Below are 25,437 nucleotides of genomic sequence, written 5' to 3'. Positions count from 1 at the left end.
TAACTAAGCTTGCATGCATGTTAATGAACTTCTTTGGAACTAATGACTGAATTTATTAATTATAATGCCTTAGAAGAATTAAGACTCTTTTCTATTATAATTTAATTATGAATTGATTTAAAAATTTAGTTTTTGTAATAATTATTTTAAAAATTATATCTAGGGTAACAAGTTGACAATTTTCAGTAAAGCATGCATTAAAATTAAACTCCTAATCAAGACTCTTGCTAAAATACTTGTCCTTTAGCAATATTTCACTTAAGTTTGTTGGTTATGCCAGAAATAAAAGATATTTTAGTTTATCTTCACTCGTTATAAAACAAGTCCATTAGATCAAAATATAGAATATTGTTAGAATAAAAACATGTTTTTGATTGTTAAGCATGTCTATATTTTTTATTTGTAATTGCGTAAGATTATGTTTGACGTAATAATTTAAATATGTTGAACCAATTTTATTGTCATGGACACGAAGAAGTCTTGGTTTTATGGGTATTAAAATCCATTCTGATGATTAATCCAAAGCATATAAACTAACAGAGTTCAAAAGTTATCAAAATGTTAGCAACTATGTAGCTGAATAGGCATGCTTATGGTGGAAACAAACAAATCATGCCCTTTGCACTGAAAAATTAAGAATGAATTCTTTAATTTCTTCGTTGGCTCGGTCCAATGCGGTCCTACCCTCTCTATCTTTTACATCATATTTTGCTCCAGCTCTCAGGAGTTCTTCAATTTTTGGCTTGTCACCTTCTGATGCAGCTAATAGGAGAAGGATGTCCACAGGGTGGATGTTTAGGCTTAGAAGGGCTTCCATTTTATCATAGGTTCCATCTACTGCTAGCATCCCCATGTAGTTGAAGTACTGTATAATTTTATCAAATGTGAATTATATGAAATAAAACCACTTTCTCTTCCAAAACTGAATTTCCAAAATTACCATGGAAAGTCAATCTAAGAACAGGAAAAGTAAATGAAAGTTAGAATAAAATAGATACCCAATAGAGTTACAGTTTGAACTGAATAATACACAAACAATTTAGATAAACTAATGCAGAGAAAAGTCGTACAAAGTGTTTGCTTGACTTATCTGTGACTCAAATGTTTGAGTTCTCAAGATATCACTATGATGAATTCATCTCATTGTTACCATTTACTAAAGTTTTGTAACTAATGCTCTAGTCATTAAGTTTCCATTTACTAAATTGCAGTTAGAGCGACTCCAAGAACAAATCCTAGTAAATGCATAATAGTTAACAGTTGCAGAAGTTTAAAATTTCGAATCAACAAACATCATTCACATTCCTTAGTAGCTGTAAACTCCTAGTAGAGAAAAATAATAAGGGCTTCATTACTGTCTCTTTTATTCAATTATGTTCTTGCCTACTTTCTCCTTTTGTTTACTTACAATTTTATTATTATAAAAAACTGTTAAAAAGTTCCAATCTTATCCTAGAAATGGAAGCATGTAAGCAATAACAGGACATGAACAATCTTATTAAACTAATAAGGATGAGAATAAGAACTTTCCTCCAAGAGTTTCTCTTTCATAAAAAGTGAGACTACTCTAAAAATCAAACAAAAAATATTTTGAATAGATATAACGAAATTGAGATAATGATTTTATTACATCTTTGTGATAGTAGTTTGACTATAAAATTTTGCAGAGTGGAGTAGCATCAGTGTTAAACGTCACGTAATTTTCTTATTGGACGCTCAATTTCTTAGTCGGAGTGATATTAAAGCTAAACAAATGTCCAACGAACAGAAGTACCAGTTAACTCTGTTCCAATCCCACATCGACAATGATAGATATAGTAACAGTAATAATAGACTACAAATATGAAATGTGTCACTCAGAGCAAAATACTTACCTGGACAGGGTCAATGGGCGATCAAGAAGGTCCATGGCCTAGAAAAGTGACTTTCATTGCACTTTGAATGGGTGCTTTTCTAAGGTCTGTCCTAGTGACAGAGCCTATGTCATAATTTGTTGAAGTGGGGGCCTGCGTTCGCGCGGCCCCTATTAATCCTATTTCTAATGTTTAATAATAGTTATATTTATATTCCCTGATATTAACTTTTTGTGTCGGTCTAGATGTAGAGGGTTATTAAAGTATATTATCATATGTTGCAGATGAATATTGGTTTGCTCAGTATGTATTGTGTTTGTTTTATAGGACTTTGTTTGAGAGAATGGTTGAATAAGGGAATGTATATTATCAGTGGAATAAACTTCTACCAATGTGGCTTAAATCAAAGAATATCCTATTAAGTTGGAACATTTGAAAATATCGGGATGGTTTGCTTTTCTAGATGGAGTCTTTGATACCTTAACCAGTTTATAGACTGGGCTTTGCTACAGCAGTCAGTCTAAAAACTTGATGTTCATTCCTTGGGAACTTGAAAAATCTATATTCTTTTAGTTCACCATCAAGAAATGGATTTGAAAGAAAGAATAGACCACTGGCACATGGGAATAAATAGTGACGTCAAACTTGTCAATTAGTTCTCTTCTCATAGTCTACTGGAAGTTGTTCCTGAGAAAAGAAATGAATCATGTTTGGAGATTCTTTGCTTATTTTCTATTGGAATAACTTTATGGCAAAGGTAAACTCAGTAAAAAATATTTCTACCCAAGTCTCAAACCTCATTCCACCCTATCTCCAATTTCAATACTGCAACAGTATTCTGTTTCTTTTATCAGTTCTTTATGAAACCATAGACTTGATATCTCAATCTTCTTTCCTCACACCACTCTGTCCCTCCACCTTATAACCTGTATTGTACTTAGAAGGGATGTTGGCCTAAAGTCTCTTCAGGTGGTGTACTAGTATATTTTTTAAGTTTAACCTTTTAAATTTGATGACATTGTAAGAGATTGTTCATATAAGTTGATTGATTCAAGATTACATAACAAAAATGCATAACGGTAAAGAATGGATGGGATGTGAACGGACTTCTATCTATTTTCTAGCAGATGTGGCAAGATGAGTTGACAAGTGTATTACCATTCTCAATGTATTAAGTGATTACCTTGAGCAGAGGCCTAATCCGTTACAATTTATATTATTCCATGACAATCATGTCTTAGTGAGACTTGTTTGTAAGGTATTTTAATAACAATATGGAAGATGAGTCAATCACAGCTCAAAATTGGGTAAAAGATCAAGCAGATTTAAACATCTATTCATCGTAGAAATTCCAACCCAAATTAACATTCCAGCCTAATAGAAGAAATCTACAGTGACTCCAAGAACAACAAATCCCTCCAAGGGTTTCTCCTTCCCAAGAAGAGTTTCTCTTTCCTCACAAACTTTCTAATTCTCTGAATGTGCCTTTATTTACCAAATCGATTCCCTCAGTCTAACTCGCTAACCCCTTTAAGAACATGCACTCACTTTTATATTCTTCTTGCTACATGAGATTAGAAAATCCTAATGTAAATGAAAAATATCCCCACTTCTTAAAACCACCCCCAAAACACAGACCAGCTATGCATAGGCATAATCTCTCATGTCAAATCTCCACAAGCTCAAAATTTTCCAAACAGCTAACATGCACATATAATCTTACCCCTAACTTAATGTAATTTCCTAACACAAACAACAATGAACTTGAACAGCATTACCACATGCGTAAGCATGACACAATTGTAATAACTAACAACTCTCTAACAGCTTCAATCACAAACCTGCTCCACATCATCTCTATCGAAGTCATCACGGCTCTGGCTGCCATAAATGCCAGCACCTTCGGCATCAACACCGTTCTTCCCGAACCTGAACCAGCACGTGGCTCTGGAGCCGTTGGAGGGGCCAATACTAGAGGTGAGGCTGAGCCACCCAACACTTTTTTTTGTGCCCAGAAACCTGGAAGCCAAGTTTGAGGCAGAAGCGTGAGGTGAAGGGGAGAAAGTTTTTAGCTTGGAAGTGACGGGGTGGTGGGTGATGCATGAGATAGAAGCCATTGCTGTTGAGTTTTGAAACAGCAAGCTTCTGTAGTGAAAGTTTCACTTCTTTTGTATTGTGTGTTGCTATCCACACACGTGTCTCATAGATGCTATCCACCAACTATGCAGATTTTCTTCTTACACCCCTACTTTTCTCTCTTCACCCTACAACTTTATTTATTTTATTAGTGACTAAAAGAATAATTGTAAACAGAGAAGAACGGATGAAAATTAAAAAAAATAATTCCTTAATTATCAGAGCCTGGTTTCGATCCAGGGACCTGTGGGTTATGGGCCCACCACGCTTCCGCTGCGCCACTCTGATTTTTTGTTTATTGATTTATTACAAAATAAACTTAATTAATAGCAGTTAAGGTGCATGATTAGTATAATGTACAGAAGTTGCAAACTATGGGCTAGATTCACCCTCTAACTCCAGAGGAATGAAAAAGCGATATCAATCTTGCTGATAAAGACAAATTGCAGCAAACTTACTCATGAAAAACAGTCACTTAAAAATAACCTGTTATTCAATTTTTCATTTCATATTGAAACTCTAAATGTCAAACTAAACAGCACTCAATATACGCAGAAAGTAATTATATTTGTGTATTGCATTTTCTCCTGTATCGAGTCTATATTGGTACTTGACATGTACTGGCTGATCTGATCAAGCTACTAGTCTTTTGAACCAGAATGACATGCCTTCTATCAATCCCAAGATGTTTTACAGTCAAAAGCCCAGCCAAGTGATTTGAAAAATATCTTCTCACTTCTTATTGAAGCTTCATCAATCTCTACCCTTTTATATTTCTATTTAGTTAATGCAAAATGGAGAAGTACTTAAACTTTGTCTGAAGTATAGGAGAGATCAGATGTCAATCTTTACTTAGTTGTAAGAATGTAATGAGATAATCACATATGCTTGCCATTATACACTGACTTTTAATCTAATGATAGCATTTAGGTATGAATGAGAGTTGGCAGCACATGCAGTTTTTATGCTTCAAGGAAGTGTTTGGTTTGCTAAAATATGTTATATTTTCATTTGTGACAATAATTTTCTTACTAAATTGCTAAGATAAGAAAATTATGTTTTGCTTTTACTTCTTGTTCTCAGTTTTAATTTCTTGACTAGCTCCCTATCTTCACCACCTGTTTCTCTACCACTTCTTTATTGTGGATTCTCAGTCCTGAATTGTCTAAGATCTTAAAGACTTATGGGGTTATTGTTATAGAAGAATAAAAAGTGAAACTACTGTAATAATCAAACAAAAATCTTTTGAATAGATATAACGAAATTGAGATGATGATTTATTACATTTTTGTGATACTAGTTTGCAACTATCAAAATTTTCAGAACGGAGCAGCATCAGTATTAAACGTCACTTCATTTTCTTATGCAGTTTGGACGCTTAATTTCTTAGTTGGAGTGATATTAAATAGACACATATCCAACAACAGAAACACCAGTTAACTCTGGACATTTATTCTAACATTTAAAGTACTCTGTTTCAATCCCACATCGACAATACTAGAAATAGTAAATGGAATAATAGGATACAAATATAACATGTTTCACTCTGAAAAACATACTTACCTGGACAGGGTCGATGGACGATCAAGAAGATCCATGACCTAGAAAAGTGACATTCATTGCACTTCGAATGGGTGCTTTTCTAAGGTCTGTCCTAGTGACAGAGCCTATGTCATAATTTGTTGCAGTGGGGGCCTGCGTTCGCGCGGCCCCTTTTAAGTCTATCTTTTAAAGTTTTTTGTATGTAATTACTGAAATGAACTTCTATTAATGTGAAGAATGTCCTGGTAATTTCAAGGTGTCTTTCAATTATTCTAGAATGTTACTTGGGTTCAGGGTAAGTTAAGAATCAAGGAATGTCTGTGGCAGCTGTTCCTGAACAGAGAAATGAAACATTTTTGGGGATTCTTTTCTTTGCTTCTTTTTGTCTATTGGAATATCTTGATGACAAAGTTCAGCTCGGTAAAAATATATTTCTCTCCAATCTTAAGTCCCATTCCACCTATCTCCAATCTCGAGCAAAAGTATTGCTTTTTTTATCAGGTTTTTATGAGATCATAGACTTGAGATTGTTTCTTTTATCAGGTTTTTATGAGATCATAGACTTGATACCTCAATCTTGTTGCAAAACTTTATTGCTTCGTTAACTGATCTTTCATAGTCTCAAAACATCACACCACTCTGTCCCTCCATCTTATAGGAAAAAATATAGTTTCTTTCGTCAGAGATTTTTCTATAAAGTCACAAGTCTGTTCTTCAGTCTCATAGCAGAAAAAGAAATGTCTATTCGGACAAATCCCATGAAAGCAGTGCCTACATTGTTGAAACGTTTGGTGACTGTAGACAAACAAGCAAAATTGAAGGATTTGAAAAGTGAGTTGACCAACATAAAGGATTTGTTTTCCAAGGTGAAGAAAAATGAACAAGATCTACTTGACAAGTTAACAAAGGTGGATGGCTATCTTCGCAACAACAACATACCTAAGTTGATGGAAGACGAGGAAATGATTTGCAAGGAAATAAAGGAATCAACTAAAAAGTTGCTGCCTGCTGATCAATTCCCACAACCTGAAAAAGCAAATAAAGAAGCTACTGCATCACCCCCTTCAACCCAACAACCTGAGAAGTTGGAAGTGATTAAGAAAAATTATGAGAGCCTTGGTGATATTGAAATGAAATGCTTGAAGTCTCTCTTACATTTCCCAGAGAATTCTGTCATGAAGAGAAGGAATATAATCCTTTGGTGGGTTGGAGTGGGTTTAGTTGAAATGGAAGCAGCAAAGGAAAATGGTGAGTATATGTTTGGAAAGCTTATGGATCATAAATTAATTTTACCAGATAAGTATGACTTTGTGAATAAATTATTTAAAGTTAATCCTTTGGTTTATCGTGTTCATGAATCAAGGAAGAAAGCAAATGAAGGAAAAAAGCCTTTTCAAATAGTTACCTCATCTCATCAGAGTGATTCTCCTGCATGTTTAGCACTTAACAAACTGAAAGTTGAACTTAGTGATGCGTTTGGTTCTAAATCTAACCATTTCACAAGTATTTTTAATACTGGTGCAAGTTATCTTATATTTGGATCCCAAAGTATGGCCAAAATGAAGCAGTTGCAGGTGCTTCAACTTGGTCGTTGGCTGCACGCTTCACCAAAACATCATATTGAAGTGAACAGCGAAGAATTCTTAAAGGAGTTAAGGGATCAAGAGAGTTTGAAATATCTTAGCCTTCGTGGAATATCTAGAATATCTCAGCTGCCAGACTCCATTTTTCAACTTAAGAACCTAGAGACTCTCGACCTCAAGGCCTGTCACAACCTAGAAACATTACCAGGTGATATTGCATTATTGAAAAACCTCAAACATTGAATCTGTCTCAATGCTACTTGTTGGATAGAATGCCAAAGGGGATTGACAAGCTGAATAAGCTTGAAGTACTAAAGGGATTTGTGATTGGTAGTTCTGGCAAGACTCGAGATCTTGCAAATTTGTCAAAACTAAAGCAACTCAGCATACATGTAGGAAGTGGGGCTATTGTTGGAGATATAGAGTTTCCATCGGAAAGATTGTCAGAGCTTGAGAAACTAAAAATATCATGGGGTGTGTTTGCCACAAGGTACTCTGAGATTGAGCTTAAGCTGCCTCAAAAGTTGAAAAAGTTGCATCTTGAAGGCTTTCCTGGACAACATATTCCAGAATGGTTGAAACCTGACAAGATAACCACAAGTTTGTGTGAGCTATATATTACAGGAGGAAAACTCCAAAGTATGGATCTTCAAGGATATGCTCATGTGTCTTGCTCATTGCAGACCATACGCTCAAGTACTTAAACGTTTAAATATTAACTGAATCAACTCATTTGCTGGATCTGTTACCTGTTGTGTAGTGCAGAGAAATAAAATATGCTCTAAATTATCATGAATTTGAATAGAGAGCATTCTGAGTGAAGAAAGGTGAAAGTATGTGTCTATGTCGTACTACTATTTACAGAATTTTATGTACATGTTCTAAATTCTATTGTGCCTAGCTATGCTTTTCTGGCAAGAATAAAGGTAAGCTGAAAAGAACAAAGAAACATGCCTTATATGACAATATCTATACCTACCTCATATCCTCAGCTTATGTAATTGATATTAAAAGAAGAGTGGTGATAAGTTCATAACTGATACATGAGCGCAACTATTTTTCATAAACTTCATCAACATCTATACTCCTTAATCTTGCTTAATTGAATTTCTTTGGTCATTTCTCGGTACCTCTGCTTAATAGAGCATGCACTATGTGCTGTGTTTTATTATAGTATCTTCTTCCATTGTCCACTGCAATTGCAATGCATGTAATCACGTAAGCATACTTCTTCCACATTTAACTTCCCCTTATCAGTCCAGGATTCATTAGGTCAAGATTTCCTTCTAAATGAAACACAAGTAACCAACCTTAGTTCTTAGAAAAGGCCAACATAACAAAACCTAAGACAAAAACTGTATGTGTTTGGAAATAAGAAAAATATTCTTGTAAGATAGAATATAACTAAGTTGTCCTTGAATTGTGGTGAACTAAGACAGACCCATTACACATCTCCCAACCAAGTAATGATATAGTACTTTTTCACTCTGCCGTATAACCTTTTGTGTTTTTAGTTAATGCATATTGGGAGGATATTTAAAGAGTGAAACTAGTGTAATAACCACGAAAATATTTATTTTTTTATAGAAACAATGAAATTGACACAAAATAGAAAGAGGTAATAAGAGAATAATGATCTTAGAATATTTTTGTTATGACAGTTTGCAGCACCAATTCAGAATGGAGCAGGTCTAGTTCAAGGTCTTATTATAAGAGAACTCAAATAGTACCTGTTTTTGACATTCTTCCATAACTGGTGTGAAATTAAAGCTGCAATGTTGATTCTACTTGCAGTATATTAATGAAACAGTGGTTCTTGAAGGCAAATCCTTCCTACTTTGAAAACAATTTACCTGAATCCTTTTTCTTAAGTTAAACCAAGCACTCAAGGGATCTGAAACCTTTCCATGTTCATATAGTCTACCAAATCCCATATTGAAAATATTACTTACAATGGCATTGAAAATAGACTACAAAATAGAGATTTGTTACACTAAGCAACATACTTACCTGGACGGGGTCTATGGATGATCAATAAGATTCATGGCCTAGAGGAGCAACTTTCATTGCACTGAGAAAGGGTGTTTCTCTAAGGTCTGTCCTTGTGACAGAGCCTACGTCATAATTTGTGGTAGTAGGGACCTGCGTCCGCGCGGTCCCTTTAATTGAGTTTCTATAGTTTTGTGCCTCGGTCATTTAATTATTATTGATGTTTATTCTGTGTAGTTTATTTGATGGTTTTGTTTGGTATTAATTTGTCTGTTATTAGATTACCCTTCTTTAAAGCAAGGTGTATAATGGAAAGTGATGCTGTCTTTTTTGAGGTTCTTTATATTGTCTCATACATTTGCTTACATTGATATTGTATGAAATTATTGCAGCTCTTCAATCTTCAACCCACTGTTTCATACATTTTTAATATTGTCCCTTGTAACCATTCTCTACAGGGGAAAGGTTCAATCAAGCATGCACTCACTTTTGCATACTTCTTCCACATCCAGACAATAGAAAAAACAAAAACTCTAAACTTATGAAAATGTTCTTATCTAACTAAATGTTATAAAGAAACAATCTAACACATTAGTTGATCACAGATGTATAAATCACAAGTAGTACGATGTTTTATCAATTGATTTACTTAACTGTTTTTTGTCTCAAAAAGTTATATTAATAGTAGGGCACTTGGATGCTTTAACCTTTACAAAAAAATATATACAAGGTTTTTCTTCTGCATTTTCTCTAAATCTATATTTTGATGCAAAACTTATGGATTTGCATGTTACTTTCACCAAAACACAACCCTCTCAACATTATTGTTCCTGAGTTATTGAATCTGCATCGTTCCACACACCATGTTGAGAGATCGTTACCCAGTTCACATCTCCTGATTTATTTTACTGTTTCCCTTAACTTTTATGTCGATGAATGTCTCTATTTGGATCTTTGGTGGTATCCACTCAATATTAAGTTGTATGACATACACAAATCTTAAAATTTATGTTTGGTAGAATTAAAAAATGATTTTGAGAAACCGTGTCTTAAATTCTTAAAAAACAATACAAAATATTATCAGACACTTGTCCCAGTCCAAGATGTCCCAAGATTACTGCTTCTTATTATTACAGCTCATTTCTTTAAGATTACACTATCCACTCTACTTTTAAAGTATACAAACTCTATGACAAGAATATTTCTTCCGTATTTAGCTTCACCTTAGCAGTGCATGGTTTCGTTACGTCAAAGTTTTCCCCTAAAGTAGAAAAGACCCACTTAACATGAGCAAACATAAAAACAGTACCATGTTTTGAAGTATGAAAAATTCAAATGAATGTGTCTTAACTCTTAAAATAAAATGATAAATGTTCATTCAATTACTCATCCTTGAATTTTAGAAAACTAAGATTGTTATGTATTATAAATTAAATGTAAGAATAAACAACCATGGGCTTTTCAAATGAACCCTAGGAGCTGAAAACACTTGCTGAAAATCACTAGCCTTATCAAAAGAAAACTTGAAGTGGAGTTAAAAAGATAGAAATGTGAAGTGGACAGTGAACAGTGCGTTTTAAATGATGCTAATGCCATAAAAACGTAATCACATGTGAAGTGTCTTCTACCAATGAAAATATCTGTCACACTCACATGCAAAACAGAACCAGAAAAGTTTATCACACTTCAAGAAAACAGTGACAAATGATTGAAAATAACAGGGGAATTGTCCTTATAGCTGCTTTACATTACCTTACCATGGTTAAAAACTAATCTAATCACTAACAAAATTGGTTATCTTGGGCAACTAGGATCACTAACTTGTACCAATTTGATCTATCTATTCCGTTGCATGACAATGACATAATTTCTCCTTCGAAGTAGAAGCTTATGAGCAGTGGTACTCTTAAAATGCACAGAATAAATGGTAAGAAATCAGTCCCTTTAGTGAATGAAAGTGTTACACAGTTTTGATAAGAACCTTTGCTTTCTATCTTGTGAAAGGAATATATGTCCAAGAAGTCCACATACAAATTAATGGAGCACCCGTGAATGACTCCACTACAAACAAATGCAGCAAAGGGTCCACAAAAAGTGACACATTGCGTTAGTTCCTCAAACTTGCGGAGTATTTTTTTGGGCAGTGTAAAGTGGGGGTGACAATAAAATCATATAGAATATATAAAAAACCAAACAATTGGGTTTCCCAATGTAGAGAACAACTAAAATGTATCAAAACCAGATATGTGAAGAAGCATGGTGATATAATACAGTTGCAACTTGCAATGAGTAAATTTTAGTGTAAGAAAAATATATGAAACCCTCAACACGGTTTTCTTACTAACAATTCTTCTACCTTCTCTCCATCTTGCCAAATATTTTAATTATAAACAGTGAAATTAGGAAACTATAAATCCTAATTAGCATTGTCTTTGAGCATACAATGTTAAATGTCTCTCCCACTCCCCTTCACATCTCAAAAGAAAACCAGATTATATGACGGATGAAACCAACCAAAACAAAATCATCCACACTTAATCACTACCTCAAAAGCGCTCAAATGGAAAGTTATTTACACAACCGTCTAGACTTTTCTATTTTCCGGTGCCATTTAAAGACACCAAAATGTTACATTGGCTTGCTCAGAAGTCAAACAAAGTGATGGTCCAATTTCTTCTTTCACATGAATTCATCTGCTCCAAATTACACTGACCATAGTCTCAAATAATGAACTTATTATTGGGATGTAGCTAGACATGATTAAACATAAAGTTACAAGGATAATACTTTTTACTGCATGCACATGAATGGAATGACAATGTCATGTCACCAACTAACTCTACAACCATAAACATAATACATGTCATGCACTTCATATAAATAGTACATGGTAGAGTGGAGAGCTTCTGTGAAACTAAAGAAAATGCCTCAGCTTGTGGAAAAGTTCATCAAACATACAACAAAACCACTCTTCTTCAATCCCACTTTTTCTTTCTCCTTGACACCAACAATATAAAGCATACAGACACCCACCATCCTTGCCACAAGCAACACAAAAGAAATGGCTGAATTTCCACCTGTAGAAATAGGCACCAGAGGCACAGGGGTCCCTTCTAATGCAAGAAATTGAGTACTTTAGCCGGCTTGAACTAAATTCCAATGGCTGGTCACAGAACAACAAATCTCAAACCATCAACATGGGTTCCTCAGTTAGCACTGATTCCAGACCCTCAACTGTATCCAGAGTAGAAACAAGAAAGAAAAAGCGAGGAAGTAGCAAGCTCTTGCCAAGCATGTGTTCTATGGTCGATATAATAGACAGTAGTAAGCCAAATGTAATTTCTGCTTTCAGCTACAAGAACCTGAAGTCTGACATACAATTCCAGCTTTAGGTAATGCTCTCAGAGAGCTTTGAGAAACCCAACTTCTTGAGAGAATTTGTGATAGGTGTGGCCCAAGCTTTATCTGCATAACCACACTTGATGTCCACAACTTCCACAAATTTAGATTTTTTCTTCTTATCCTTTTTCTTCATAACTGGACTTGCCTCCAATGGAAGGGTGTGGGAACCAAGCATGGGTAGTTGATGGGTATGTTTGCCATTATGTTTTGTTTTGGGGCCAATCCCTGAGCTTATATGGTTTGTAACATTACTACTAGTACTACTACTACTACTGGCTTCAAATGATTTTCTTGGTTGTGGTCGTTTCGGCGTAGCACTACCACTTGAAACTGAAATTCGAGGTTTACTTGTTGAAGATAGATCCTGCTGTGGAACACCAGACATCTGATCCAATTCCTTTGTCATCAATAAGCTGATTGTTCCAGTGGTTCCTACGGTAATGGATCCTTCATCACCCTTAGTGCCTTCCATGCTTCTTTTAGCTACAATCAAACTCCCAAATGTTCAAAGCTCTGATGGATATAGCCAGATAATCTGTTATACATGTAAATGGTGCATTCAGATCAACAACTCCTAGTCTTTCATTTACCAGTTCACAATTCAAATATAAATGTTTCCATCAGAGTCAACAAAACATGCAAACAGCATAAGAAAATCAAAATTAGCAAGTAGCTTAGATTACCATTTAGAAATTCACAGTTGAAAGTGAATGGAAAGATGAATAAACAAGTGATAAACATCATATCTTACAGCAAGCAAGAAGGGTTGCAAAGGGTATAATGTGTCACCAAGTTCACACTAGCAAAGCATCATCGAATCAACCACTGCATGGCTGCTTGAGATGCAAATCACAAAATACAAAAATCCATTTTCCATAAACAGCAGAACTGAGTAGGGCAAGCAAATAAAGAATGCTTTATTGGGAGAAACAAACACAAATTATAATGCACATTGTCACGATACATCATGTGGCATCTCTCAACCACAAGACACCAACCACACATAAATTTAAAATATCAATTTGAGGATGCCAACTACACTACTCTTCGTGCATTTATGACTATGGGCCTGCTTAAGTAGATCTCTGTAACCACTTACAGAAGAGGAAAATAAAAAGAACAAAAAGAAATAAGTTGCGGTAGTTCAAACTATCTTATGCGTAAGTTAAAACTCTGATTTTGGAGAAGTTAATATGAAAGAGCCATTATAAATTAACTTATGGATAAGGTTTTCACTTTTCCTTCTTATTTTGCTTTTTCTAGAAATGTTTACTGAAAAGTTCATCCAAACAAGTTTCACGGGATAAAGGAAACAAAATTAATGAATAATTTTGAATAGGAAAAAGGATGAAAAAGGTAAAGAAACAAACCTAAGAGGACCACCAATCAAGAATAGCTACGATGATGCAGAATCAAATCTGCTAAAAACCACCCAAACCTTAGGGGGCTACATTAGCAGAATCCAGAGAAGGGTAGCAAGTTCACCAAAAGACTTCCAGAAACACAAACAACCCATTAAATTCCACAATGTTAAAGAGTATACACGAAGAAAATACTAAAGGCTCAATATTATAAAAGAATGTAACAAACTGAAGAAGAAAAAAGCATAACTCAAATTTAATCACATTATAGATGCAAATCACATAGGTAAGCTCAAAAAGAAGTGGAAACAAGGTTGGTTATCTACCCTACTCAGAAGCATTACAGAGCAGACTGAAACACGGCTCCTCAAGTTTCGAATTTGAAAATTTGAAACTGACCCAGCTGAGATTTTCTCACGTAAAAAGAAGGGGGAAAGTAAAAGCTAATCCTTTTGCAGATTGGAATATGAGGAAATGAAACTTTGGTTTATAGGGAAAATTAGGACAAAATGGTTTACAGCCAAAATGGTTATTTTTTTCCCCAAGGGAAAACATCGAAAGAGACAAAATCATATCTAAATCCAATTTTAAGACAAACTTTTGAGTGTCTCTACATTGGAGTTTGTCGGATCCACTGTTGTTGGTTTGACAATAATCAGTGTAGGCGCCGCGGGGTTATTTTTCAATACAAATGTTCATATTCAAACTATTTTGATATGATTTTTCTACGGAGATATGAACCTCTTGCTCTGCTAATATTATTAGTTGATATCACACTAATCACAACAAAACAGTTAGCTACTTAATTCAGTTCCACTCTCAAATACATATTAAAATATTATTATAATATTATTTCATTAAATACACATTCAATATTTCATTTATCATAATTTTAAAGTGTTTCTAAAGCAAAACTCCATCCTTTCTTACAATAAGACAAGAAAAGGAGAGACGTGTTATTCAAAGAAATGAGAAATACAGACAAAAAACGCAATATTTGATACAAGTTATGAGTAAATCTATGTAAGATAATACAATATTATCTCCTATGAAGCTAAGTTTATGAGTTTTTCTTCTCTTTTTTTTATCCACTATCTCTTTTGAAGAACTTAATTTTACACTTGAATTCCTAACGACTACACTTTGGTCCTAATTTTTGTTTAAATAATTCAATTCGTTTTTTTATCTATATTTTTTAATTAAATCTTAATTTTTGTTAAAATAATTCAATTAGTTGATTATGGTTAGATTGACGATAGCATCTTTTTTATAAAGGTCAAGGATTCAAGTGTTAATAATATTTTATATTTAATTCAATTTTTATATTTAAAATTTTGACTTAATTAAGTTTTAATCTTTTTTAAAATAAGACCAAATTAGGAATTAAGTCTAATTACAATTAAAGGTATCAGAGATATTCGTCCTTAGGATGACCTATGAGTTGTGGGTTTGTCGTGTTTTCCTGTGAGGAGTTGAGTCTAAATGGGTATGTTTTACCATGCTCTCCAAGTTTAGATAAAAGAGATGTGTATCTAATTGGAAGTTTTAAGAATAGGAAATGTCTTGATAATAGTAATGAGGGTGCACACTCATGAATATATCAGAGACAATTTTCATTTCTTAATCCTGAAGGTGTTGGGAAAATAAAGAGTTATAAGTCAAGTTTGGTTTTCAATAGTGTTTCCTATCTTGTTCTTGCCTTTGTGTTAGTGTTTTATGCTCTATAGTGATAGAAGAATGCATATTCAAGGTAATTTGGTCTGTATACCTTTAGTATAATTGGTTAAAGCCTTTGAGACAAATTCTTGCCTCGAGGATAAGGAGTTAGAGGACCAGAGTTTCTGAGTTTCGAAGGATGGTTTAAGATATGAGGAGGTAGAAGCATCGCTTTTGTCTTAAGAATCGAATTAGGGGAGTAGAAATCACAAGTTTTTCCAAGAGGAGTTTGATAAACATTGATGTAGCAAGGTTTGAGGAATCAGTTGGTTCTGTGTGTCAATAACGTCAGAGGTCAGAAAAAGGAAGGTGTTAGTGAGTAATGGAGTAGCAATGGTTGAGAAGGCAACATGGGTTGGTATATCAGTGTTTGAGGTCTAAAGAAGATAAGTGGTGAAAGGTTTGAAGCCTAAGTAAAAAAAGGAATAAGAATTCTGAAAAGGACCAAGAGAAATAGATATCTAGAAAGGAAGTAGAAGAAGGAGGGTTGGAGAAACAATTATATAAGGCATAAAGCGGATTAGGGCAGAGTTTAGTAGAAGACAAAATTTCCAAGCTGAGAGAACATGAAGTATTTAGAGAAGAATGAAGCATTGCAAGGGACTTAGGTTAAATAGATAATCAGAAGGAAATGGTTAAGTTTTTCTTAACAAGTGGATGATTCAGAGTCAAGTTTAGAAGGATATTTCAAGATCAGTGGTTCGCATAGAAGTAAGGTTTGACCTTGGACGGAGGTGGAAGACTTCAAGCACCGAAGGAAGAATCACATCAGAAAGTTAATTTAATAATAAAAAGATAAGGCTAGAGAATTAAGGGCACTATGTATGAGGATGAAGAAGAAGGGTCTTCGAAATAGAGAAAAGATGTCTACAATTTAAGTTGATGAAAAAGGTATAGAGAATGATCAAGGATTTTGGGTTGGCTGAGATGTTTATAGATATGAGGTTGCAGATTGAGTTGAAGTCAGTTTTCATCATGTGTGGTTTTGGAGTAGTGTTGAATGATTGGTTGAGTTGATCAAGAGAGAAGTAGTGGTTGGATTTTGGGTTACAGAAGACGGTGGGTTTGTGGGTTTAGATCAGGCCAAAGAGTTTGCGTTGAAGGATAATGGTATTCTGAGGTTTTGCGGTTCATAGGCAGGGTTTTTGTTCTTGAGGATTTTGAGTTGAAGAGGCTTATTCTTGAAAAAGGTCTTATGTTAAGTAGTAAGGTTGTGGTAGTGGGGGCTACATGAAGATTTGTAAGTTGAGTAACACGTGTCGAGGTGATCAAAGGGATCAAATTTGAAGTTGTTATGAAATGATTTCTTAGCAAGTTGGAGCTTAACATTTTGAGAGGCTTAATCGTCTCTTAACTTGGTTCTAGTAAATCTTGGTCTTCTATAAATACTTGTCATTGCAATGGATAAGAGTTCTAGTTTGATAATGGAATAACATAGTTGGAAATTATGTTATTCAAGGGTGAAAAGCAGTAGAGGAAGGTGAAGTTTTCATCATAATGGTTCTGTTTAAAGACGATCAAGAATGTTAATGGTTGGTAGCAAACTAGAAGTTGTGCTGATCAAGTCAGTAGTATGGTGTTTCTTCAAGGAAACAAGAGAAGGTGAACGAATATTGATCAAGGGTTGATATACAGTCAAGGTTAGCAGAAGTTTTAAAAGAGTTTTACCAGAGGCAGTGGAAGGTAGATAAAGGGTTATCAGTGTGGTAGACACAATATGGTTGGTTATGTGTCAGAAAGATCCGTAAGAGTTGAAGTTTGGAGGTTGAGAATTTGTGTTGAGAGTAGTGGCTAGATCAATTTACATTATTGAACATTAGAGTATTTTAGCACAGAGACAATTCTTTTCATGTTAGTAAAGTTGTTGGGGAGTAATATCTTTGTCAAATGGATGGTTGTGATAGAGAATGAAAGGAAAATAGGTTGTTACTTCTATTTGATGAATGAATTTTCGAGGATGAAAATTTTTGTTGTCGAAGAGAATATAAGAACCTAGAAAATAGAGTATTAGAGTAGATAGGTGTTTTAAAATAATGAGACCGATTATTTTATATTAAAATAAGTCGATAATATAAATAGAAGTTCATACACTCGTCTCATTACTTAAAGCACAGTTCATCTCTCTAAAACTGATCTCTAAACTCTCTCTACCTTCTCTCTACAATTTCTTCCCCTCTGATCATCTCGATCAGAAAGTTCCTATGTGATCACCGCTGAGTTGTCTTCATTATGCACCGATCAAATTCTGCGGTAGAGTGGGTAAGTTTCTACCTCTTTTCTCGGTGTATCTTAGGTTTATGATCATGCATACCCAATCTGTGTGCATGTTTCAATTGAGTATCTGCTTTGATTCTTAGTTAATTATGGGTCCTAAGATTTCATCTCAACTGTCATTCCGTCAATTGTAGGCGTTTTTCTAAATTTCTTCGTGGTAGGAGCGTCGGGCGAGAAATCTATGACTTTGTGAGAGTTTGAAATCCACCTACCAAGGTAAGGGAAGCTAATTTGTTTTTCATAGGTATTGTAAGATGTTTGAAATCTATGAATTGTGTGTATTTGATTATATGGTAATTTATGATGTTAAATTTGGGAAAAATGTTGAATGCGAGTACATTAGAATGTGTTTTAGAATTAGGAAGTTATGGTTGCTATTATGAGTTATGATATGATGAACTTAATGTGTTGTTGAGATAAAGGGTATTAATAATAATGGTTAGGAAGGTGTGAAAACTACAGTCTAGTTTTATAGCTTAAATTGATGAAGTGGGTATGTCAATTTTTGAAATAGTGATCACATTGTGGAATCTGTAGTTTGTAATTGATTTTGGAGTGATTTATGGTTGGTTATCATCATTAGATGGTCAAAACTTAGGAGGTTAAGGGAGGGAGTTAAAATGAGTTCAAGTCTTACTTATTTTGGAGAGAAAATTTAGGGTTTTGGTAGGTGGATTTTCGAGTAAGCATTGGATTGGGAAAATAAATGTATAGGGGTTGTTTTGAAGTCCATTTGGACTTGTGAGAGTGATTAAACCAGTAAAATCTAGTTTATTATGTAGAAAAGTGTTGGTGAGATTTGGTTGAAGTGAATTTGAGTCCATTAAAAGGGTGTTGGGTAGTGAATATTGTCAACACCCAATTTTGTCCGAGTAAATAAAATTCATCACAAAAAAATAAATAAAAATAATAAAAAAACCTATTTGTTTTACTTTTTGCATCCCCAAAATTAAATTTTTAACCTATAGCCCAATGGCCCAAAATAATCCCACATTTGTTTACTTCCTCACCACTTCTTTTTTCTTATCACACCTCACTCTCCACGTCACCTTCCACATCATCCTCCACATCAACTACATTTTTCATTTACTATTACATTTTATATATATTTATTATTTAATTTTTTTTCTAAGTTTTCTAATTTTTCCACTTACTTTTTTATTATATTTTATTTCACTAAATTTCTCCACCCATTTTTTATATTAGTTCTTTTACTTATTTTTCACATTAATTTTTACTATTTACTATATTTTATTTCACTACTTCTCCACCAATTTTTTATATTATTTCTTTCACTTATTTTACACATTAACTTTTACTATTTACTATATTTTATTTCATCTAATTTCTTCACCAATTTTTTATATTATTTCTTTCACCTATTTTCCACATTAACTATTACTATTTACTTTTTTTTATTATATTTTTTTCACGTAATTTTTACCACCAACATTTTATATTATTTCTTTCACTTATTTTTCACATTAACTTTTACTATTTACTATATTTTATTTCACCTAATTCTCCACCAACTTTTTATATTATTTCTTTCACTTATTTTCCACGTTAACTTTTTCTATTCATTTTTTTTATTATATTTTATTTCACGTAATTTTTTCACCCACTTTTTATATTATTTATTTCACTTATTTTCCACATTTACTTTTACTATATTTTATTTCACCCAATTTCTTTACCAACTTTTTTATATTACTTCTTTCACTAATTTTCCACATTAACTTTTACTATTTACTTTTTTTTATTATATTTTATTTCATATAAATTTTCCACCAACTTATTATATTGTTTTTATTCATCAACTTTCTTCATCCATAACTTTATAAATACCCATACACTCTTCACTTCATACATACACAATTACATAATATTCATCTCTTCTCTCTCAAAACCTCTTCATTCCATCCCAAAACTCTACTTCATTCTTCTCTCACACTTTACCATTTCCTAACTCCTATGTACACATTAAATCCCATACCACATTTCTACTCCAAGGTTATCTTCTTCACCTTCCATCTACCTCTTCTCAACACTTATTCCAAGTAAAGTTTTCCTCCATCATTCAAATCTTCAACAAGGTACACATATTCTTCTCATTCCATTTATACGTTTTGATCATTTTTTTTAATTTATAAATTTATTTTGTTTTCTACCCCATTTATTTGATTTTATGTTTTTTTTTACATTTGTGTGTCATAGATCTTTCAACTCATCTCTATTTCTTAAAATAAAAATAAATAAAAAATGACAAAAATACATAAAACTTTAAAAATATATAATAATATAAAGGGTTAAATATGTTTTTGGTCCCTTAACTTTCATTGAAAATTGGAATTAGTCCCTCTTTAAAACTTTGGACTAATTTAGTTCCCAAACTTTAGAAATGTGTGAATTTAGTCTTTTTAACTAAATTTTGTTAACTTTATTTGAAGTTTTAAACACATTTCTCAGTTAACATTGAAGCAAAAATGTGTCAAACAGTGTAAACAACTCAAATGCTATCATGAAACGCACTTAAAACATCAAATAAACCTAACAAAATTTAGTTAAAAGGACTAAATTCACACATTTCTAAAGTTTGGGAACTAAATTAGGTCAAAGTTTTGAAGAGGGATTAATTCTAATTTTCACTGAAAGTTAAGGACCAAAAACATATTTAACCTAATATAAATAACGGTATGAGTACTTGTGCGATCATACACATCAGCCTAGTACTCATTACCCAAAATATAAAAATAAACAAAAAAAATCGTATGAGTACTCGTGCGATCGTACGCATCAACCTAGTGCTCATTACGCAAAACAATAAAGTAAACAAAAAGGTCATATGAGTACTCGTGCGATCGTATGCATCAACCTAGTACTCACTATGCAAAACATTAAAATAAACAAAAGAAATCGTATGAGTACTCGTGCGATCGTACACATCAGCCTAGTGCTCATTACGCAAAACAATAAAAATAAACAAAAAGTCGTGTGAGTACTCGTGTGATTGTACGCATCAGTCTAGTGCTCTTTACGTAGAATATAAATATTATATCAAAATTCCAAAAAAATATAAAATATCCAGAAAGCTAAAAAATATAAACATTCTCATACAATCATTCTGAGCCAGAACTACGTTATCATTGATTCTCCATTAAAAGTGGAGATACGTAGAAGCAAGGTCAATCCTTGTCAGGTTCACTTCCCTAAAAGTCCAAAATTATCCTAAATCAATTTTCAAACAATTTTACAAACAAATTCTCAAACTTTCCTTCTCAAACTTTCCAAAAATATTTTCAAAAGAACTACGTACCCCTCATTTCTCACATGAGAATACGTAGGAGCAAAGTCAATCCTTGTCAGGCTTCCTAAAAATAAAAAAAAATATTTTTCTTTCATTTGTATTGTCTTGCATTTTTATTTTCGGGGAAAATAACCATTTTGAAAATCACATCAACTTTGCACGTTTAATTAAAGGTACTGCTTTCAGGCAGGCGTTGTAGGGGTGTTAACACCTTCCCTACACGTAACCGACTCCCGAACTCAACTCTGATTTCATAGACCATTCCTTACTTTTATGGTTTTTCTGTAGTTTTCTAGAATAAACTATGGTGGAAACTCCAAACTCTGATTTTCAACCTCCTTATTATTTTTTAAGAGTTTCGTCGTCTGCCCGTCGCGATCCCAGTTGCGAAAAAAATAAAAAGGGGCAGTTTTGTGGAGTGAGAGTTGGATTAGAGTCCATTATTGAGTCAATATAAAATTGGTTGTGTAGCAAAATCAGTAACATGGGTGGTATAAGAGGTAGATTTGAGTTTGGGTAGCTTATCATAGTGAATTTGGGTTTTCATAGGTCAATTTGGGTTTGGAGTGGTTAATTCAAGTAAGAGGTATGATTTTAGATGTTTCTCAGCGCCTAAGAGTGTTTAGGAATCATTTAAACTTGCATAGAGGCTCGCCAAAGTCCAAATAGGTGAATTTTAGAACCTAGTGCAACGGTGGGCGCCCTCCAAGGGCCCCTGGGCATTTTTTCGAGAAGAATTCGCTTGGGTGTCCCCTGAGCGCCCCTGTTCCAGAGGTCTGGCGCCCGAGCGCCCCTTTTTGGGGGCTCTGGGCGCAATTTAGTAGATTTTGGGTTTTTTTTCAGTTTTCGGGATCTCAAATTTGGGGTTCCGGTTATTGGTTTTTGACGTTATTTAGGTCATTTTGAGGGGGTTTTTTACCCTTCCGAAGCTGTTGGTGAGGGTTTCAAAGTTGTTTTCCTTACCTAAAGATGAGTATCAATATGCCATGAATAAATTGTGTTATTAGGTGATTTCTAATTACTTGTATGGTTGTTTCTATTTCTTTAATGTATGACCATGAGTCTCATGTATTGGTTTACTATGTGAATGTGAAGTGATATCAATAATATCAAAGTTATGTGCTTAGATTCAAAGTGAAAGTATGTGGTTTCAAAGTATGGTTTCAAAGTGGTGAAAGTAAGTTCCAAAGTGGGATCTCTTGGTGAGGTTCAAGTATGTTTAGAATGAATGCAGGAGCTTAGTTTTGGGGTTATCCTGAAACTCCAAAGGTCTTTCATTCTCATGTAGAGAGGATTGATCCATGTCGTGAGGAGTAGTAGGAGGTCTTAGTCTTGGGTGCTTCCAGTATGATCCAAGGCGTGGAACAAACTAACCTTGTGAGTGTGGTAGGGTGAAACTCATTGGCAATGGCTTTGCAAAGTAGTAGAAGCTACCATAAGTGCACAACCCGCCAAAGCTCGATAATTATTCTAAGTCTGGACAGTCCATTCATAATAAGTGTCCTGCATAAAGTGTTTTATGACTGTGTAGTGATATGTTTATTGTGTGTAACCTGTTGAAATGAGTTTATATATATATATATATATATATATATATATATATATATATATATATATCATGCTTCAATTATAAACCAGCTTACCCTTGCGTCTGTGTTTATCTGTTTGTGTGTTGTTTTCTCTTTTTGCAGCTTAGGGAGGACATCTTTCTGGGGATTCAACATTTGGTTGAGAGAGAAAAGCAACAAGATAGATAGTCCTTGTTCTGTCAAGAATAGGATCTCTTGTTCTAGTAGCATCAAATTCCTTGTAATTCTCATTTATGTATGTCTTATTTTAATAGTTTTATACTATTAAAATGAGAGGTTACAAATTACAACTTAAACATACATATTAAAATAAGTTTTTACTATTTATCATCAAATCATTTTACCTAAATATTGAAATTAATTTTTTTATATTTTAAATTTTTAATAAAAAAAACCTTATTTTAAACTTATACGTTTTCTAAAATATTAAAAATATAAATGTAAAGTGACCCTTTAAATTTTTAAATTTTAATATTTGAAATGTAGTTTTTTAAACAAAGGAAAATGTGGTTTTTTAAATTATTTCAAATACAACTTTTTAAATAAAGAAAAAAGACATGTTTTTAAATTATTTCAAATAATATTTTTTAAACAGGGAAATACAAATTTTATAATTATTTTAAATATTAAAATTTAAAAATTAAAAGTTTCATTTTATATTTATATTTTTGATATTTTAAAAATATTATAAGTTTAAAATTGATGTTTTTAAAATTTAAATTAAAAAATAAATTTAATTTGAATATTTAAGTAGAATGAGTTGATATATAAATTTTAAACCTTTTTTAATATATATATATATATATATATATATATATATATATATATATATATTATACTTTATAGTATAATATATAAATATAAGATTGAAAATTTTGAATTGTACTAGTTGTGTCGTAAATTTCAGGACAAATAATTTGAAACATGTTTTCTTTTTAATTCCAAATTAGGTCATTAGTGCCAAACAAGAATTCACATCAATGAGAAATTGGTTTGTCTCCATCACCATTGTTCAAGCAAGTTTTTTTCTCTCTAAACAGGCAATTAGTTTCTAATATAATAAAGATGAAACATACATTACTATAGTTGAAAACAAGCTAAAAATACAAAAGAAAAAATAAAGAGAAAAGGTCTACAATGAAGTTCTAGATTAACTAATCTAAAATAAATAAATAAATAAAATATGTTTTTGATAAACTATTTAAGAATTTTTAACAAGAGTATGTTTCTTCCAAATAGGGCAATCGAAAGTTATCAACATTTTAATGGTATTATCTACAACATAATTTTACTTTTCTTAACATACAACACTAAAGATTCTTTCAATACTTTCAAAAGGCCTAATTCAAAAATAACACGAAAAAAAAATAGCTACATTTTTTTTCAATCATGGGGTAACTATTTTTTTAGAAAATATTTATAAAATGAATTCAAAAAACAGGAAAAAATAAAGTAAAATTTCACGTCATGCCAAATTATTTATCCTTTTAACTAATCAAAAGTATTTGATAAAATACAATTACTACTCTTAACTAATGTGATACTAAGAACTAAGGGTGTTGCTCTCTGCACTACCACCTCTTGCTCCTTCACCTCCTCTTTACTGTTTTGTCTTTTAGTAAAATTTTATTTTTAGGGTTAATATTTTTGAACTTTTACCCACTCCCAATCCATTCCAGTAATGACCTATTACTAGTCCCCTACATGAATGCATGAGCGACAAGCTCTTCTTTCATTTTAACGTTGCACTTCTTCCTCTCTTTGTTTCGTTCTGAGAATGCGGTGAGTTTCATTTAGTGATATACTTAGTGAGAGGTTGCAAAAGTTGGTGGTGGTGGAAATAATTTATCAAGCAGTATCGTCTTAGTGGTGTGGTGGTGCTTAAAGGTGCAGTGGTGCTTCCTCCAGGTGTGTAATCAACCCTAAAATAAAAATGTAAACTTTAAACAGAGGTGAGCATCCTTCAGCGGATGTCAACATCCGTTTAAGGTAAAACGGATGTCGACATCCGTTTCACCTTAAACGGATGTTGGCATCCGTTGACGGATGTCACATCTGTTTAAAGTTTACAATTTTATTTTAGGTTTTGTTTTATTAGTTTATTCTTTTATATTAATTTTGGAGATATTTTAATAATTTAATTTAAATGTTTTGATTTATTATTTTTGAATATATTTTTGATGTATTTTAATAATGTATATTTATATTAGTTTATATTTATATTTTTGTATTTTGCGCGTTATATGTAATTAGTTTTTAAATTTAATGTTTTTGTAAAATATATATTGGATTGAGCTTTGAACTTTTAATATTAAGTTGCGAGACTGATTGCAACATCTCTGTTACATGGATTGACTCTGTGCTTCTAACATTCTATATTTAATATTGAAGAAGAAAAAACCCTAAAAGGCCGAAACGGGTGTGAGATATCCATTTGGCCTTCAACGGATCTCTCACATCTGTCAATGGAAGTCGGATATCCGTTAAAGACCAAACGAATATCCTACATCCGTTTTAGCATTCGCGTGGTCTGTTCAGGCGACACACAATTGAACCAACGACAACAACACTCCATCAACAATGACAAAACACACAGATTCAAAGCACACAAACAATAATAAACCCTAAATTAAACTATCTAACACAAAGGAAGAGAATGGTGAAGAAAACCAACCTGAAGAAGAC

The 25,437-nt window shown here is 33.0% G+C and overlaps 2 protein-coding genes, 4 non-coding genes and 1 pseudogene across 11 annotated transcripts; 4 read left to right on the top strand and 3 right to left on the bottom strand.

Annotated features, from left to right (window-relative positions):
* Positions 1–484: 484 nt before the first annotated feature.
* LOC148198244 (protein LHCP TRANSLOCATION DEFECT-like) lies at positions 485–4,002 on the bottom strand. Its single transcript, XM_088115013.1, has 2 exons — positions 3,695–4,002; positions 485–865 (listed from the first exon to the last, which is right to left on the bottom strand). The coding sequence occupies exons 1-2, from the start codon at positions 3,968–3,970 to the stop codon at positions 611–613; spliced, it is 531 nt and encodes a 176-aa protein (XP_087971139.1). The 5' UTR covers positions 3,971–4,002; the 3' UTR covers positions 485–610.
* LOC148198245 (U1 spliceosomal RNA) lies at positions 1,867–2,027 on the top strand. The gene has a single exon (XR_015780022.1). It is a non-coding gene; the product is annotated as a U1 spliceosomal RNA (small nuclear RNA).
* A 203-nt stretch (positions 4,003–4,205) lies between the features above and the next one.
* Positions 4,206–4,277, bottom strand: TRNAM-CAU (transfer RNA methionine (anticodon CAU)). The gene has a single exon. It is a non-coding gene; the product is annotated as a tRNA-Met (tRNA).
* A 1,267-nt stretch (positions 4,278–5,544) lies between these two features.
* LOC148198242 (U1 spliceosomal RNA) lies at positions 5,545–5,705 on the top strand. The gene has a single exon (XR_015780023.1). It is a non-coding gene; the product is annotated as a U1 spliceosomal RNA (small nuclear RNA).
* Positions 5,706–5,846: 141 nt separating this feature from the next.
* On the top strand, positions 5,847–7,818 carry LOC148198241 (disease resistance RPP13-like protein 4; annotated as a pseudogene).
* Positions 7,819–9,116: 1,298 nt separating this feature from the next.
* On the top strand, positions 9,117–9,276 carry LOC148198240 (U1 spliceosomal RNA). The gene has a single exon (XR_015780024.1). It is a non-coding gene; the product is annotated as a U1 spliceosomal RNA (small nuclear RNA).
* A 2,936-nt stretch (positions 9,277–12,212) lies between these two features.
* Positions 12,213–14,499, bottom strand: LOC124847487 (uncharacterized). Of its 6 annotated transcripts, none has more exons than XM_088115360.1 (3): positions 14,193–14,499; positions 13,876–13,997; positions 12,213–12,988 (listed from the first exon to the last, which is right to left on the bottom strand). In XM_088115360.1, the coding sequence occupies exon 3, from the start codon at positions 12,975–12,977 to the stop codon at positions 12,492–12,494; it is 486 nt and encodes a 161-aa protein (XP_087971486.1). In that variant the 5' UTR covers positions 12,978–12,988; positions 13,876–13,997; positions 14,193–14,499; the 3' UTR covers positions 12,213–12,491. The 6 variants fall into 6 exon arrangements, with proteins under 6 accessions (XP_087971486.1, XP_087971483.1, XP_087971487.1 ...); XM_088115357.1 differs by having other exon boundaries at positions 12,213–13,040; positions 14,193–14,494; XM_088115361.1 differs by lacking the exon at positions 13,876–13,997.
* Positions 14,500–25,437: the final 10,938 nt, after the last annotated feature.

The sequence above is a fragment of the Vigna umbellata genome, chromosome 5 (assembly GCF_029865625.1).
Source record: "Vigna umbellata cultivar VRB3 chromosome 5, Vumbellata_1.0, whole genome shotgun sequence".
Classification (NCBI taxonomy): Eukaryota; Viridiplantae; Streptophyta; class Magnoliopsida; order Fabales; family Fabaceae; genus Vigna; species Vigna umbellata.
This window is presented reverse-complemented; position numbering and strand designations above follow the sequence as displayed.